We start from the raw sequence: 18,800 nt of genomic DNA on the forward strand, positions 1-18,800 counted from the left end.
CTTCAACACTAGTAAGATCTTGCATTAAGTACGTCGTATAGCATTGGTGGAGATTAATTAGTAATCCGCAGCACTAAAAATATTCCCAAAATTAGAAATTCAATTGTCTGTGTCAAAAATGAAGAACTCAAGTCTTCATTGGAAAGTTTGTTTAAAACACTTCCGGCTACACACTACAACCGCTTTAATTCATGGTAACATCTTAGGTTTTAAAGCTTAACTAGATAAGTTTCTCCAACCAGTATGAACTGAAATAGCAAATAACCCATTACCAAAAATAAGACCCTAGAAGAAGGTTTGTTGCCGATTTTTGGTGAATGGTACAATTAATGGAGAAGCAGCTATAAAAAAGCGGAAAGAGAGAGAGAGGGGGGAAAAAGAGGGAAGGAGCTAACAAATATGTGCGCCTCGAACGTTTATGCCTGCTGGTCGCGCGATGGCGAATCAATGATTGCATGATCAAGACGCGCGTGAAATGCCATTTTCGTGGATGGGTGCTAGTGTCACTTCATCTTCAGCACGCGTTTCCACCCACGATGCTGTGAATTTTGCCTCTACGTGTCGCACTTCTACGCACTCCTCATTCTCTACGGATATTTGTCTGCCTAGTTGGCTACCCGCCGTAATTGATGTTTTCAAAACATCGGTGTCTATAAAGTGTGATTGCAACAGTAAGTCGCCTGCTACAAACGTCTGCAGATTTTCCAGGCCCTTAGAATTGTAAATTTTTTAGTAGTTGTATGAGCTGGACGCTTTTAAATTATTCAAACCCTGGACATCGGGCAAATTGAATGATAAGGCGGAGGAGTAACAAAAGGGCGATGTAAGAAATTCGGTTTCTAAAATAACCTCGGGATTTCAAGAAACAGTTGCATATAAATCGGAGTTTGTTTTCACTACTTTAAGTTCGCATCACTTTGAATTACGATTAGGTGACAGTGGTTGCTATGGGCGATCAGAATGGGATTATTATCCGAGTAGAGCAGGGATAAACAATTTGTGTCTTGAAACCATTCCAGGTCGCAAGGTATTGCATTACACTTACGTGATTTCAATTTTCCTTTGATGACATTGTGAATGGGGATTTTCCTACATTTTAAGTAAATTTCTCCCTTGTAAATTCCAGATTTAATGGCAAGCAAAATTATTGGCTACATAAATGATATCTTTCTTTGCTTCCGGAGTAGAAACTTTTCAAGGCATAAAGCTGTGGCTAGCCATCGGATTCTATCCACAAATCAAAACTCTCTCCTGCTTTGTACTTTCATGCTCTTTCAATTCTGCCGCCAGATCTCATGAAAACAACCGGTAAAATCCAATTAAAACGTTTCTGAAAGAGCTTCTTCTTTGCACTCCCCAGTATTTTCGAGCAAAGAGAACTAGAGGAATCATGCATATCTAGCCTTAACAAACTAGTCAAACCGCCACTGAGGGTTACAAGTGTTGTTTAAACCTAATTCTTTACTTTAATTCATTTATGATTGTACAATCATTGGGTGAATATTTGATAAATCTAGGGTGAAGTGTTTGGAGATGTCTTGGGTACCATCCGTTAGATAGTTCCAAATAGATAAAAAATTAATTTTCTCATAGCAAACATTTTATTCAGCATTACTTGTCATAATTGGTGACTTCAAAGTCTCCGGCTTCAGGTCAATTTGCCATCTAATTAAACTTGTGCTTACTCTAAATTAAGACTTTTCAAGCCATCAAAATCCGGGAAAAACCATTCTAAATAATTTTAAAAGTCGGCTGATTTCAGCCATCTGAAAGTTACCCTGATTTTTTGCTTACTATGACTTTCCACAAGGAGGAGTCGCCGTATTGACCTATCATTATCATCATTATCTTCAAAATTGGCATCGCTCCTAAGGTGACATTTGTGATGCGTGGGTATGTGGTGACGCCTCAGCAGAATTTTGCATGGTCTATACTTTGTAGGGCGGAAATTTTGTCCCTCTGAACTACAAACGCATATCCGTGAGTTGATTAACCCTTCGTCCTCTCTTTTGTGAAGGGGATCGCGTGCACATAAACTTTATCTGGACTACCACTCTTATGCGTCACAACGTTGGCAAAAGTAAAACAAGAATTAAAGTTCCTCAATCCGCAAAGTCAGGGATGAAACAAGTTTTAATCGTGGCTGTACCAATCTGGCCCTTCACGTAAGGAGAGCTGAGAAAACTTAATTAACGCATGAAGAGTTTTGCAGCTCCACTCATAAGTCAATAGTTTTGCTACAAATAGGGTCAAAGAGGAAGGGTAATTTAATCGTCTTCCGGCATTGGATAAAACGAAATGCTTAATTTATTTCATTAGCACTGTGGTGAGACTATTTTTTATTCCCTCTGAAATAGATGCATTGGCGTATATTGTGCAACTATAAATGGATGTGGGAAAGAAACTGACTATATCTGACCTCTTTTGATATGCCAATGCTTGAATTATGGACTTGGCAGTTAGAAAATGAAATGTGGATGTCTACACAGACCTGGTTTAAAACACTTACTATGTCGAAATCATTGACTTGCTTAGCAATTTGTTCCGTCTAGATATTTTGCAAGCTTTAATAAATCATGATTGGTCTAGTCGATCCTCCAAAATTTAAGTACCAGGCAATAAAAATGCACAAGCGGTTACGATATAGCTCCCTAGGGCGGTATATCATAACATATAGAGACCTGCGCAAGCACTATAAAGCGTGGGCAGATATACAACGGTCTAACTATACAGCACGCTTCTCATCTCACACCATGTTGGTTGAAACTTGTAGATGTGGTACCAGATTATTTACTTTACTAATTAATGTAAGTGCAACTCCGAAGGCATAGAAGCGAATCCGGAAATCGTTGTATACCAGTATGTGGTAGCGGAACACCCAAATAGCGCCCACTAGTGGTTGAAACGGTTTAGTAGAATTCCAATATGGAAGCATACTATAGATTCATAACACCCGAGGCGGGGGACCCTCTAGTCTCGACAGCGGAAAATTGTGCATCCCCAGTGCTTCAGGTGGTTGGAGATGAATGTACTGGGAGTAAATGCCATTAATGGCTTGCGTGAGTGATGAAAGAATTGATTTGTGGTTTACACCCATATCGAGTGGGAAGTGAATATCGTGGTGGAAACGATTGGGGAGTAGGTTCCACCCACACACATTAATAGGTGATAAGGAGGTTGAAAACTACCGGTTATTTCTTCACCTCTCCATCCTTCATCATTCTGCCTCTACATGTTAAGGGAGGTTTTTTTGGTTACTGACTGTGTCTGGCTGACCAGTCTATGATGGAATATGGTTTTCGTATTGCAACGTTTGTTAAGCAAAAGAGTACATCATTGGGTACCCCCAAGGGATTCACCCACCATCCCACCGCTCACTCACGTACACAAATACAATCACGTCCTCGCTTTCACCACTGATGCACCCCTTCACCCTCAAAGGGCCATGCTTGTTCTGTGAGATGGGTGGATTACAGTCATAATTGTTAACCATAAATTAAATTATTAACTTGCTGAAGACCAAAGGGTAATTGCAACTGTAATCACCATCTGCTTGGTGCGACACAACTGAAAGGAGTACAAGAAAAACGTTTTCATCAGAAACAATCAGAACTAGTTAACCAGTAAGTGGTAAATCGTCTTCTCCTGAGACAACCCAACGCAAGACCTCATAGCATCACAAAAATCTGGCAGATGAGGAGGAGAGATCAAAAGATACTGGCCCATCTTTATTCTCATCGTCTTCCACGTCCCATCGGACGTATTTCCCATTCTGATTTCCTTTCTATGGTCATTAAAAATCGTGTAATTACATGGAAAATGGACAGTTGAGAAGTAGAAGTGAGGACGCAACGGAAGCGTCAAAGGGTAGGCTGCCTCCTAGTAAAAACGAGGAAGTGTATGAAAGATTTACAGTAAAAAAGTGCCATGATGGAAAGAAGCTGTTTGTTCATGTTGTAATTTTGACCATTACAATAGATTAAACATTTTAGGAAGCTTTCTGAATTTCTTGACTTTTCCACTGCATAGAACTAAAATTCCTGGTCGTCTTCTGTGTCGAAATAATGAAGCGAATATATATTATTTTTATAGAGTCAAATGATTAAAAACGAATGTAAGCCATAATTCTTCACCAAAAGTGTCTTTAAAACTATAGAATGTTCCATTCAACGAAAGAAAAGCCTTATTTCTTTCTTTTAGATATAACCAAAACCCTTCAAAGCCCACCCCTACATAGTACATACTTTTCAAAAGGGTAAATGTTGACAATGTCCAGATTGACAGTTTACCCCCCGTGTCATTCAAAAAAATTGTAAAAGGCTATCTTTAGGAACTCGTTAGAAGATCATAAACATGTCAAAGCAGCCGTAGAGTGATTAATGAAATTTGACCTCCACCTTTTGGGAACGCACACCCATCACGAGATGGGGACAATTGAAACAGTTAAATCTTCACTTCCCCAAAATTTGTGCCAATAATTAGGAATGATAATTCTTCTATTCTCCCTTTATATGCGCCCCCTACTTCGAAATTAGACCCTGGAAATGAATAATTGTTTACGTTTTACACCGGAGTGAATGGATAAACATAATATTGTTTGGCCTTAAGTGGGCACAAATACCGCGTAATTAATAAACAGTGAGAGTATTTGGCAATGTTTTACTACTTTCAAGAGACTGAGACGCATTCGAAAGTGGAAAGTGAACGAAATCTTTGTGAATTTAGGAAGCGCTTTTACTGCTTCCCGTAGAATCACCTTATAGTTATGAGCTTATTACAGGCGATTATGCCCCAAGATTAATAGTGCGTCACAAGATCCCCCAATCTGGAGCTATTTTAAAATAGTTTAAATTACTTGAGGACCAGGTACAAGAACCGCAGGCTATCACCTGTTACCTGTGTTGCTGAGGTTACTAAGAAGAAATTTAAAGATGACATCCACCTCTCCCCAATTCCCCTGATATTCATAGTATCAAGGAAAGTGAGTGGTTTAACATGAGGCTTACTTCAAAGTCAAGTAGTTTAAGCTGCCATTATTGCAAATAACCGCTTTCACAAGAAGGACCACGAGTACAATTATGCGAGAAGGCATTTTTGTAATGGTTTAATAAAATAAACAGGCAAATTGTAGTCGGCTGATTAAGACAGAGGAGTGAGACTATTTAAGAAACAAATGTGCGATTGAAATGTAGCATTTACAAAGCAAAAAAAAATCATAATGAGAACAAATACTTTTGCCCCTGGGCTCTACTTTAATACTTGGAAAGGAACATAGTTAGAAAGTGGTCATCGAAGTGAACGATTTCACCTACAGACCCTTCATTTTACTAATTAAATAAAGACTTAGGAAAGTCCAATGGTTTTTACACTAGTTTTTATTAATTACTTTTGTTGATTCCGATCGCTTTCTCAATTTCTTAAGTGTAGTGACTTTTTCCCTAGAAAAGTCAAAGAAAACACAGGACAAAGTGTAATCATAAGTCAAACCACGTCTAATGAATTTGGAAACCTTTCTCATACTTGAATGCACATGATAAAAAGGATTTTTGGAATGAATATAGGAATAACAGCAAAAGAGCAAACAATTTGGACAAGCAATGAGTTTTCAGTCAAACTCTTTTACAGCCCTTCAAACATTCAGTGCAGCAGGACACGCTAACGCTTGACTGAAGTAGTCACGCACACGATTTGCCGCAAAAAATCTTGACATGGCAGTAAATTTTACTTTTTTTTACTGGTACGGATTTAAAGAGTTCGCCGTTCCAAAGACAACGCTTCAGCAGAGGGTTGAATTTGCATGTTCTATCGGTATGGTCAACATGTATCACACCGTGACCTTGTTGACACGAAATTACCAATTTCAGAGTAACTAAAACCTCATTTTTAAAAACATTAATATCCTTTTTTGGGGGAAGAGGTTTTGCTGACTCCTAGAGAAGTGAATAAAATTACAGGAAAAAGTATAATTTCTAAATAGTTTTAGTCTATAAAAAACTCTGACCGTTTAGCATGACCACCATCTTTGACAGTGAAACAGAAATACGTGAACCGCTTCCGAGGGTATTTTTTTGCATAGCCCAAAAGTTATAAATAAATAAATACTTTATTTGGATTGCACCTAGAAGTACATTTACAGATTTTAGGCACTTGATTTGGAGGGGATAGATGAGAAGATGAACTGGCCAATTTATTAAACCAAAAAATGCACAGCGTAAAGAATGGTTGGTGTGGGCTGAATATTTAGTGCATTAAGGACAGGGATGATTATCTAGGTTCATTCGTTTAATTCGAAGTAAAGGTTACTTTTTCTCGATCACAAGTCTCATCCTCCTTGGCCTATCCTTCAACCGCGGACAATTTAGCATCCGCTAATCAACAAATAAATAGCGATTTTTAGCCTAAAAAATCTTCTCACAGGTAAAAGTAAAAACATACCGCCTTTCTCGTGACTTGTTTGTGCCTAAGCAACTTCGTCTCATTGGCTGTGGGCTCAATGCCTCCAGTGTAGGCGGAAAGTTTGTGAATCACTGAAGGTAAGGGTGGACGTGTACCGTATTCGTGCTAAAATTAACAAAAATTTATGTTAATTCGTCACTTTATAAGATAGCTAATCCATTTTTATTCATCCCAAAAACACGGTTAACTGATCTATTAACCACCCAGAGGGGAGTAATGCATAAGTCATCTGCTCATTTGTTCGCGCCTGCAGCAGACGCACCGCAATGCAGATTAGCGTAAAAATTTATTCCTTAATGGGACAGTGAAGTGCTCCCATAACTACGCATTTGCCTGTCACCTATGGGTGTGATGATGCTCCTCTAGACAAAAAATATACACAATTTATTGAGGGGTAAGAAAGCACTACGTTTGGACGCACGTGAGGATGGGTAATACACCCATCACCTTCTTCGGACAAATTCGAGACCACGGAATATTTGAAAAGGCTTTGTACTTGCTTTGGGGACTAAATACACTGCTAGTAGGTCGCAACGCAGGCATCGCTCAAGGGAGTAAACGGATGAAAATGCATGTGAAGGTTTGCTCCGGTATTACGATTAGACAGTGAAAACGGAACCAAAACGCCGCCTTCATTGTCATAGTTCATGAGTCACCACACATCTCGGCCAGATGAATCACCACAGTTTCGAAGGAACCAGTAGACGGACGAACAGAGCAATAGATCATTTAATAGAGAATATTTATTACTTTCCCAGGTTAATGTTCCAAGCGCTTTAGGTGTGTCGGGCAAGTACGTTTGCCCCTATATTTCAAGAGTCGATATCCAAAGAAATAAAAGTAATTTAAAAAAAATGAGAAAATTGCAAATTTTAAATATGTGGAATGTCGATGCGACAACATAAAATAAGTGCATGACCAATAACGCAAAAATGACCTTAGAGAAATAAATATAGAGCATAGTACATGAGAAGGTGTTTATGTCATTTGACTTGTCATCCTTCAGGTCATTGGATCCACACGAGCTCAAATAGTGTAATTCCTCCATTCCTAATTGAGTGTGGAGCGCGTAAAACGATTAGGAACTTTTTTTAAACTCCGATTTGAGCCCTTTGCCAAAATAAGCTCCAAATGAATCATTGCGCTAATAGTCAACCTTTTTCCTGACTTGGGCGACCATCTGTCTTTATCAAGAGCCACTTGCTTTGTTTCCCAGGTAGTGCGCAACCAAATTCATTCAAATGTCAGTGCAAATGGCTTATTGTGTGGCACTGTTATTTTTTCTAAAAAGAAACCAATACCATTTTTTATCAAAAGTTGATCAAACAAGCTACACATTTACCTCACTTCGCTGTCAGTAATTTGAGGTAGCTAACTGTAGCAGAGCAAATTTCTTTCACACTCTAGAGATGGTTGATAAAAAGACTCGGTTCCTGATGATAAACGACAACAATACATCAATTGTGGGAGAAATTTTTCTGGTCGGTTTAAATATTTCTTTTGTCTTTTAGTAATTTTCCAAGCTTGTAACATTTATCAAAGCGCACAAAGGTAGTTTATTTAACAATTTGAAGGTGATCAAAAAAGAGCCACAAGCAATCATGGAAAATGGCAAGATAAAGACAACAGATTCAAACGAAAACAAAGCATCCACTTTGACAACTCAATCTTCAATCAAATCTCCTTACCAAGTATTTCATGTCTCAGGTAAATCGAGCTATTATTTACAAAGATTTGACTAAAAAAGAAATTCATTTAACGCTTAGCTGCAATCAAAACGAGAAGACAAGGCATTTTAAAGGAAAAAAAGGACGATATGGCACCATTCATATTAAGCTGCCTATTTATTTCAAGGGCTGAGTGGAGTCGATGTAATGTGCAATAATAACTGGAAATGAAGCAATCAGTGATTCTCTAATGTTTAGCTTCTGGTTCTGCGTAATATTTCTGAAGTAAACGCAGCAAAAAAGATTCATAGAAAAACTAATTTGGCCATTTACAACTCCTGCGTACTTAACTGTTTTCAAATTTGCTTATCCCAAAAACCATCTATAGCCGCTGGTGCATCCTGCAACCCCACTTGAACGTGCTTTAGACTTAAAAAAAACTACTACGAAACAATTGTTTCAACTTTGCAAACACTGCAGTTAGAAGCGTTTTATCTCATCGTTTAAGCTCTGCCCAGACAAAGCTAAAGCATTTTGCGATCCTGATTAGATAGGCTAAATAAATCGTGATATCCATTGCCTGGAAAGGTCTAAAAATAAATCTAGAGAAAAAAATTTGGGTAGCAAGTATTGCACACATGCTGATAAAAGTCTGGTCACTATTCAGCAGTAATAAGAAGAATCAACGCTGCATGCTAGCAGTCCGAACGACCTTTGTCCATGCTAAATGCCAGGTGAAATAATTTCGCAATTACAAGACTATACACAACTTGGCTTGTTTACGCTTTTTTCTTACAAAGAAATGCCAAAGCTAATTCACCGGCTATGCTATTGCATTTTCCGTGATATGAGAGGGGTAGTCGTAATGCTTATAGAGGGAATTCAACTGGAGTTTTATGGCGGTAGCAGTGAATATTTTGTGATGATGGAGTAAAAGTGAGATACTACAAAAATGGTGAGTATTGAAACACAAAAAACAGTGGCATTATTGTTAGAACATCAAAGAGGTAATGAAACTATGACATTTTAAATGGAGAACCGTAAAACTTAAAAAAAAAAGAAACAAAGTCATGGTCTTCTTCGGTTTGGCAAAAGGGCCAATTATTTGAAAGATCACATGGAGTTGAGAATGAGCTTGCGCTAAGTGTATAGCGGTCGAGTGCAGTCGAGTTTATAAACAATGCAAAAAAACTATTGCCACAACTATTGACCTCTCGCAAATAATAGAGCAGATATAAATAAACCAACGAGAAAACAAGGGAACAAAACACGCCAGGAGATCTTGCGATTGACAACAGATGAGCATTGGTTGAAAAGGAGAATGTCTTAGTAATAATTCCTAATAGAGATTGTTAAACAAGCACTTCATTGGACGTACCTCTCAAAATAAGGATCCGGATGGCTGTGGTTTTGGAGCTTCAACTTAGCATTCAAAACTTTTCCATGTAGTGACCCGATGTGCACCTTAACTTTGTCTCCGGGATTTATACTGCATCATGATAGCATAACCCTTTAGTCATGCCAGTATCCTTCTAGCCCTCCTCTACGTTAAGAATAGAACCTAGTCCATACTAGTTGCATTGGTTGTGGCAGCACATTCACTCACTTCAAAAAGACAACTGTCTCGATGTTTGTAGCCGACTATCGGACCTTAACTTCCCGACACTGGTAGCTGAATGAAGCCTAGATAGACGACTGGGCATCGTAGAAATGAGAGCAAGGTGGCTCTGAGAATCCGATGCAAAATATTTACTCCAAGAAGGTAGGTTAGATTTTGCATGATATTAAATGAATTGCGATTGGCATATAAAATGTACCGGTAGAAAATAAGCCTTCCCTGAGTAGTATGAAGCCTATCAGTCTCTTCCTATGCAATTCACAACCAAGACAGATTTACTCCAAATGCTAATAAAGTCGATGAGATACACAAACGACATTGGAGCCTACACCAAGCCTTCACAAGCATTCATGGACTACTATTCCTAGTGGTTTTTAAATCATCGACAGCTTTATGATGGTTGACGCTGAGGAATGACCGAGGAGGGTGCCAAAAACAACAATTAAAAGAAGGGAACCATAAAAAATTCAAAATTTTGTTTAACTTTATGTTCAACTACAGAGGCAGTCCAACTTGGCGCCATGGCCTACAGGCCGTATCCACAGCCATTCAGTCCTTATGTTATTAGTATTTTGGAACGGACAAAGTAAAGTAAGGCTCGGTAATATAACTCATTCAATCGCAAATTTAAAGTGTAATCCATTACTTTCAAGCTTCTTAAAATTGTCCAAAAAACCAAAATGTATTCGACATAATACTTAAAGATATATCTATCATATCAGATACACTGAAAATTATTTTCTTACATATTCCATGGGATACAAATAGCGGCGTAAATTATCAAAAGGTGTCTGAAGGGGGATTGTTGGGGATCTTCACGCACAACATGATATCGTTACCATTTTTTGTCGCATTAGGGAATTACGCTTGTAGATGCGTTGGCCAGAGATAACAAATTCTTAATGCACAATGCCTGGGAAAATCGCACAATAGTTGTCTTCGTTGTAGGGGGCAAAAGTACTTCCTGCTAAAGGATTAATTTTTTTGTACAACTGGGAAAAAAGACGATGGCATTGAGGTCTACAGGGTGTCATTAGGAATTTTAAAAAGTTTCTTTGAGAAGTGCTAGAAATGTAAGCTTACAAGCAAGCAGTTACAAGAATAAAAATATATTCCTGATATTTTATTACCTAGTTATTACGCCGTTTCTTTAGGGACTGCTTTTAAGTGTGTTTTGAAGCACTTAGAATAATCCTCGAAGGAGAGGAGGAAAAGTGCCCCCAAGAAGTGGTGAAGCGGATTCTATTAACGCTCTCCTACCGCCTTTTGACCACTGAAAAGTGGCGCTACCTCGGCCAGGTTGAAAATCAGTCAAATGCAAAAGTTATGCAGAAATTCGCATCAATTTTGTCCAACACGATCAAGATAACAAGCGTAGGTGTACCACTACCAGAACACGTAACATCATTTCCACGATGAATTCCCTGGAGTATATTTCATACAAGTAATGCTATTTTATAAACTTTAAAGCATTATTAGAAGGTATGGGGTGTTTTAAATCAAAATGTGAAAGGATATTAAAGCACAATCAAGTTTACGAGGTTTAATATGATAACAGTAGCAAAAAAATTGAAAAACTAAAGAATTAGCAGTTTCATGAAATTATTTTTATAGTTCTTTCATTAATATTCTCATCCGAAAGAACCAAGAATGGATTGTACATGCCATTTTGTTCAGGCTGGTTACATGCTAGTCAAGTAAAAAAGAAATGCAAGGCATTACAAATTAGGCATGGGGAACGGTTCTTGAAGACTGGTTTTTTGGGACATTAGAAAACACACTGAAAAAAGCTACTACTGTCAAGGTAACTTTAGGTAAATGTATGTTCCCTATTAATTAGGCAAGCTGTCATAACTACGGAGTGTTAGAAAGTGGACTGAGAGATTGTAATAATACATGATTCGCAAACGAATGAGGTTCATTAAAATGCCATCAAAAATTGAGTTGTTTTCGATTTCTACCAATATTTTTCTCGGTTTTCTAACGCATTTATGACTAATTTGGCGTTTGAGTAGCTGACAACTGGCTATGAGTTACCACAATTAACGATGAGATTTGGTATTAAAGGTTTGTTCCCTTTCATTTAAAATGCTTGCAATATCTTACAGAAGAATAAACTTAGATTTTGGAGGTTAAAACGGCATTATTGATAAAATGTGGCTTATCGAGCTGGTGCGAGTAATATATACGATTAAAGGAAACAAAAAACACCTACGACGACTACTTCAGCTTCTTTTCAGTGCTTACAGTCTACCATCAGCAGAAGTCACGGGCCACTTCCTCCAACCACATCTACTACCACCACTACTGATTGAAGCAGAACTTTTGTGCTGTCCAACTAATTGAATAACATAATTTAATAAATCGATTGATTAATAAATGGACTACATAATTACCTCAGCTTAACAGGAAATGTTACCCAGTTTTTTAATCCTTTATCCATTGAAAAATTAAAGCGGCACATCTGGGAGCTCGCACACTACCGAACAATGATTTGCCATTATTTGAACTGCCAAGAAAAAGGAACAGGCTTTTGATGATGGGCTTGTTACTTATGCTGGCTTCGTTTGTCCCTTAAAAAACCCCCTTGATGTAAAGTTGTTTCGACACAGAGAAATCCAAATAACCGCAAAAGTTTTAAACAAAAAATTGACACTTCAATTACGAAGTTGCTGTCACTACGAAAATGCATACATGCACATGTTAAAATTTGAATAAAATGAGCAGAATGTACGTGTTAAGGTGAGATAAAAGAACTTCTAACAGGACAATTTAAGGATACTATTCCTTTTCAAGCAAAATGTGAATTTACGATTCATCCATCAATAACTCAGTGTGACGCAATATGCTTCCTTTTTTATGGCTCACAGACAAATAGTAAAACATGAAATATGCAATTTTGGAGCTTACTTCATAAAGTCCTAAAACCCCCATCTTCGTCCATTCCCTCAATATCGTCATCAATTGGAACCACGACATCATCAATTGGACTGCTTTCAGGTACTAAAAGTTAATGACAAATCTACAGTCGGTGAAGTAAAGAACATTCTAGGCGGCAGAATGAGAAAAGCTTACAATAAGGGAGTGAGCGACTGCAATTATGCTGGAATTTTAGGTAAGTTGGGTCAAAGAAGTCATACTCTTGTAAAAAAAATGCACATTTCAAAGGCAAAGGCATTGTCAAAAGCTTTGGAATTTATTAAACGCATGCAAATAGGTTTTCCAAAAGAAAAACAAGGTCAAATAATGCAACAAAAAAGGTTATCCTATGCTAACAAAAGTTTGAAATATCATACTATCAATGCAGAGTAGCAAAGCGTTAAAGGCAGAACTGTGCAGCACACTAGGAAGCAAACGCTAATGAGCGGGAAATATATATATGAGGGAAATACGGAAATTGTCTGAAATAATAGCAGTAACAATTTACCTCGAGCTAAATTTAGGGAAGCAATAAATATCTCGTTTAACAATAAAAGTTGCAAGCTTAAAAGGACAACTTAAATAAATAAAAAACCCCATCAATACTAACATATTCAGAGCTCCTGACAACGTATGATACTACATATATTTGTAGAAAATCAAACCAGTACACAAAGTAGAATCAATAAGGTTAAGAGACCAAAAAGAAAATGCCAAAAATATTTAAATTATACCAATTGTATTAAACAAAACATCCCAAGTACATAAGCATTTATTGTAGAAGTAACAAGCAAATAAAACATCAAAAAGTAACGATTAAAAATTAAAAGGGTTAAAGAGAGTGGTAAAGCCACACAAAATAAGGAATAAAAATTTGGTCACAGTTTCCAATAAGGCAGGTAAAGGAAATGGAAGGCCCCAATTTCAATAGTTAGTAAAGTTCAACCGCATTGCACAAAACTATGAAGGCTGACTTAACGATACTATCGATGAGATTACACCATTAATGGGAAATTCAGAAGTCAGTGGATAGACTGGAAGGGTAAAAGAGTACCAACTTACATTCCTCAATTTTTCCCTTTTCAGCTGCATGATCCCGACCTGATACGGTCTTTCCCACAAACGAAACGACACTGAATTTCTTTGATAGAACTTCACTGCTCATTTTCTGCTTAATGCCCAACGTGCCGACAGAAAACGGACGTAACTTCAAAGCAGGCACAATTTTGTGAGTTTCTGTTCAAGGTTACGGTCAGAGTAAACTAAGCAAATGTGAATAAACATAGATTAAATGATTTACTAAACTTTAACGAATTTTGTTTATCTACACCAGCTGTAACATCTGAAGATAACTGCTGTTTGCTAGAGCTTCAAAGCTAAAGGATTACAAATCATTTAAGACACAACAACAAAATATTTTTAGATAATTTAAGACCTTACTTTGCGTGATGCCTGCAACCTGCTTATTATCAGGTAAATAATAGCACAAGAGATAATTTGGAACTGCAATTTCAATTGAGAAGACGAAATAACTCACTCATATTTAACACACGCTCATTGGCTTAAAATGCCTTTGGGAAGCAAACAAATGATGATAAATAGATCAGATAAAAAACACAAAAGAACTGTAGAAATTAGCAAGGTTTGACCGCTTTTAACGATTAAATCCTTGCCTTTTACGCAGTTTCCGTGCAAAATTTTTATGCGACATAATAAGGGAAAGGTAGTAATTGTCTTATATACATATTTTAGTTGTAGTTTCTAAGAGTTGAATTACCTAAAAATAGAAAAGAGATTAGACGAAGAATACATTTGGTATAGGGGGGCATTTGGGCTACTGGCATAGCCCAGATGCCATCCCACTAGGAGTGGTACAATGGCCAAGTCAGTAGTGGATCTTTACCAAAACTTGGTCTTAAATAACCTCTGCACTACATTGTTTGTTAAAACGAAATACTTAAATTGGGTTTTACTTCTACCTTTGTTGATGTGGGCACATAATCCCCGATGACAACTCTTCGGGTAGGCGGCATGAACTTTGAGATATGTCGGTTTAGTTGTAAATAGAAACGTTACGTGTTTATAGGTCTGGTACCATGTCAATGGTAAATGAAATCACGCCACCTCTCAAAAAACGATCAGGATGCACTTCCGCACTGTTTCATGGTCTCTGTTAATGCTTATAATTTATCACTAGCTTTGTTTTTATCGCGCTTTTTGCGCTCTCTTATAGGCGATTATCTCTGGGGGAAATATGCAAACTCTAGAATATGTCCTTTATATTTTGAGAAAAGCTGGTTTAGCAGTCCCTAACTTTAATAAAATTGAAACTTACCGCCTTTGATTTTAAAAGGTAAGATTTTTTTATAAGATTAAAATTTTATGTTTTGTATCCACATTTTATTTCATAAAGATAAAGTGGATCTCTTTAGCCTTTAGGGAGTGCGCGGTAAATTTGAGTGCGGGCGTTGCCGGTGTTTTTTAGTTTGGTTCTATTAGTGCTGTTTCTCAGTAAGTCATGGATGAAATACCTTAGTGGGGCTGTGGGAACAAATATTTGTTAATTTTACCTTTTATGAGAAGCTCGGTTTTTGATTTAATTACGTAGTTTCCCTTGCTACTGGCATCGGGCCGGGTTTGAGCCGTCATTCATTTTAAATAGCTACTTAGTGGGTTTGATTTTCACATATTTAACGTCCTTTTTATTGAACCACATAGGTTCCACCCTTTCCTCTGTGTTTTTTGAAATTCGGGTTTTGGGTGTTTTGAACCGTTTGGTGAAATTTCCCCATAAATATATTTGAAATTTAGAACCTTACTGATACGGAGCATTGCTGAAACCCTGATGTCCTCATCCTTTTTGACTAAAAGGCGTAAGTATCGTGCTACTTCGAGGCATCATGGTCTCATCTTTTAAGTGGTCCTGTTCATTGTGTTAAGTTTTTTCTCTATCAATCTTTTGACTCACTTTAGGTGATGTTTTGAAGAAGAGATCTTTACCTGGGGGCAAGAGTACAACCGCGAACAAGAGTGAATTGGACATTGCCCCTCCAAAATCAAACGAAGAATTGCGCGGACTCACCAAAAGTGTTCTTCTTAAAGGTCTGTCTGTGAAAGCCGGATATGTCCATTTCAAAAAGTCTCTTCCTGTAACACCAAAAAATATCACTTTATCAACTCGATTTGGCCAAAAAAATGCTCTCCTTACTTTTTCCACCGAAGAAGACTGCTCCAAGGCTTTCGACACCTTAGAGTCCTTTACATATGATGGACAAAAAGTTAGTTTCTGCAATTCTCCTGAAGCATCATCATTGTGTGCCTGTTGTCATTAATGTCTTCGCTTTACCTTGATTGTAGCCTTTGGTTGTATTTGTTCGACCTCGAGCTACAGTTTCCAAGGTGGCTCCTGACAAACCCCTTTCAACTGAATTCTGTCTCGACATCGCAAATATTCCCTTCTTCATTACCTTAGAGCAGTTGAAAGCGGTCTTTCCTAAGGCTGAGGCTATACTTATGCGGTGTCGAAAAGATGGAAAATTCAAGGGGTGAGTTCATTTTTACTTATACCCGTTTCAGTAGAAAATGCCTCCACTTTGTGCATTTTAGATTTTAACTTGTAACATCTCATTCGGAATAATCCTATTATGTTCTCATTCATCTCATTTATTTGATTAATACCTAGGGTTTTTAACTGTATTAACCAGCACATCCACCTTCATTTCCTTTTATCAATCTTTAAAATTTATGTTATATTTTCTTATTTCGACTGTTCGCCGTTAGGCGCATGAGAGGTTTCTTCGTCTTCTCTATAGAAGAATTAATGAGTTCCAAACCGTGATAATATTTATTGCAACGGTTGCGCCTTCCCATATTTAATTCATTCGTAAATATTACAAGAGGAGCAGCAGGAAGTATGTTGCGAAATCGCCATTGATTCCGGCATGAAATCGTAATATTCCATTAGATTTGCTTTACTGAGGATAGCATTAAGTCATCAAAAGGGGTTTAGCTTTTATAATTTGTGAAATCTCCGGGATTTTTTCATCCTCTGAGATTCTAATTTGATACGGAGTTCCACTTCATCTTAATTTAAAAATTAAACACTCGCGTGTGTGTTTGTGGAGGAGTCGATTTGGTCTGTTGTGGCGGTTGATTTGTAAGCCACTTTTTACAGAACGATAGGTTCTGCCTTCTTCGGTGAAAATTTTTTGGTAATCGACCAAGAAGCAACCAAAGTTTCTCGAGGACTAGCCATGTTCCGAATTTGTACTTCGTTATTTTGCTCGACACTTTATTTTCATTTATGAGTAGCATAAATTCTGCCTTTGTAAATAAGTAATGATTTTGCTTTATCTTGTCCATCTTTCCTAACATTAGAAATCTCCGCTAGAGAGAGAAGAATCCGCTGAGGCTGCCCATTTTATTGCTTTATCTTCATCAAGATAGTCTTTCTTTCCCATGGGAAGACTTTATCAGTGTTGTTAATCAACTTTGGTGAAGTTTTTAACGCCTACATTCCGCCCACTTTTCTTCCATTCGTCTTGCCGATTGGACATGTCTCTTCAGCAAGGCTGCAGCGGGGTGCTCAGCAGACTGTATAATCCCCTTAAACTCAGTAATTGTAAGACTTCGTTACCAATTAGCTTTGTAAGTTTTACTGTGAACGAACCGAGCAAATATTCTTAAATAGAATCCGTGGGATTTTTAGTAGTATGAATAGCATCAAAGCGGTGACAGTAAAGCAAAACTTTCAATTATGAAAATGGTGTAAGTTTGCCAAGCACAGAACCAGGTCATTTGGGCGAGGTAATTCAGGTTGTGCACGTTGTTTAAGTCGTTATTTGAAGTTCCAAATAAACCTCCAGTCCAAAATGCTTCGTTTCCAGAGGAAGTAAGAAGATATTGTGATTTCCCGAAGCTTTGTCTACCTCCACACTCCTCTCTATTACTCTGCGTGATGTTATCAAAGTTACTAGGAAATATTCCTCTTGCTGATTTAGGTTAAAAACTGGTAGGATTGACATCTCTTAACGTAAGCCACGCCCGTAGATATCGGTGGTGTTTGTAAGTTTCTATCAGAAGTAGTTGGTAAGGCAAGCCTATCGTTTACAATTTTTCGCTTAGGAATAGATTGTGCGGCCGGTTAATCCCTCCACTTTTCCCATCTTGTGCTAAAAACGCAACCCTTTTCCTTAATTATGAAGGCGAAAAATACAAAAACTACTTTGTACTGCCGCAACTTATTCCTAAATATTGTCTGTAATTTTGTAATCACAAATGCATAATCACATCCTTGGAAATCATGAAATACACAAGTAAGTAAAATAAGTGGTCGCGTGTAGGCCTCACGTGCGGAAAACTACGGCTCTTTATAGAAGAAAAGTCAACTCTATTGGTGGGTTATGCAACACACAGTTAACTGCGATTCCTGTCTAAAGTAGGAATGGAAGGAAAAATGAAATAAATAGCACTTAGTAGTCTCCGACAAGCTAAGTTTACTGTTCAGCAAAAACTACTGTGCGTAGAACCGAGACAACGTACTTCCTGCCTTCGACTCTGAGTTATGTGTAAAAAGTAAAGCAGGAAATTGTTGGGTGGTTATGTACCTTGGACTGGGAAAAGTTTCATACGCAAATCTTTCTCGGGACTCCTTCTTAGTGGATGTGAACTTTTCACTATACCACATACCGGAAATGAATGGATTATTTACCAGTTAACTAAGATCGTTCATCAGTGTTTTTAATCAAGTATAAAATTGAAACGGCGTTGTCCGACAGCTCGATTAATGCCTTAAATTTTTTTTCTTCGGAATTGGGGTGTTGGTCATGCATGGTGGCAGCTCGCGAACACCTTTTATTTGAGTTTGTTTCGCACTCTGAGAAAGTCGTTACTGCATTTCATATTAATCTAGAGAATCACTTTTTTTTCTCTACTCCGGTCACGCGAGCCAGACCTTCCCCTTTTTATGACATTTAGGTCGGAGGGTGTGTAGCAGGGAGGCGGCTCATTTCGCATTCGAATTTGCCTAACCTGGCAAGAGAGATGGATATTACATAGGGGTACTTTGGGGCCTCCAAACTCCCAATTCAGGTTGTTTTGAGAAATTTGGCTGCAGATAAAAGTACTGCCTTTTAGTGGAG

General features: G+C 37.8%; 2 protein-coding genes across 2 annotated transcripts in view; both read left to right on the forward strand. All coding sequences in view use genetic code 11, as the record gives it.

Moving 5' to 3' along the window:
• Nucleotides 1-9,075: 9,075 nt before the first annotated feature.
• On the forward strand, nucleotides 9,076-13,053 carry EGR_00685 (hypothetical protein; the record flags this gene model as incomplete). The annotated part of the gene is made up of 5 exons (XM_024489934.1): nucleotides 9,076-9,130; nucleotides 11,212-11,273; nucleotides 11,331-11,438; nucleotides 11,471-11,545; nucleotides 12,742-13,053. The coding sequence occupies 5 exons, from the start codon at nucleotides 9,076-9,078 to the stop codon at nucleotides 13,051-13,053; spliced, it is 612 nt and encodes a 203-aa protein (XP_024355337.1).
• Nucleotides 13,054-14,667: 1,614 nt separating this feature from the next.
• The window catches only part of EGR_00686 (Nucleolin), a gene marked incomplete at both ends in the record, with an annotated part of 7,933 nt that continues 3,800 nt past the window's right edge, over nucleotides 14,668-18,800 (forward strand). The window contains 3 exons of the mRNA XM_024489935.1: nucleotides 14,668-14,707; nucleotides 15,634-15,938; nucleotides 16,018-16,205. Coding sequence (XP_024355338.1) covers nucleotides 14,668-14,707; nucleotides 15,634-15,938; nucleotides 16,018-16,205 — 533 coding nt within the window. The remainder of the gene's footprint in view (nucleotides 14,708-15,633; nucleotides 15,939-16,017; nucleotides 16,206-18,800) is intronic.

The sequence above is a fragment of the Echinococcus granulosus genome, assembly GCF_000524195.1.
Source record: "Echinococcus granulosus chromosome Unknown EG_S00003, whole genome shotgun sequence".
Lineage (NCBI taxonomy): Eukaryota > Metazoa > Platyhelminthes > Cestoda > Cyclophyllidea > Taeniidae > Echinococcus > Echinococcus granulosus.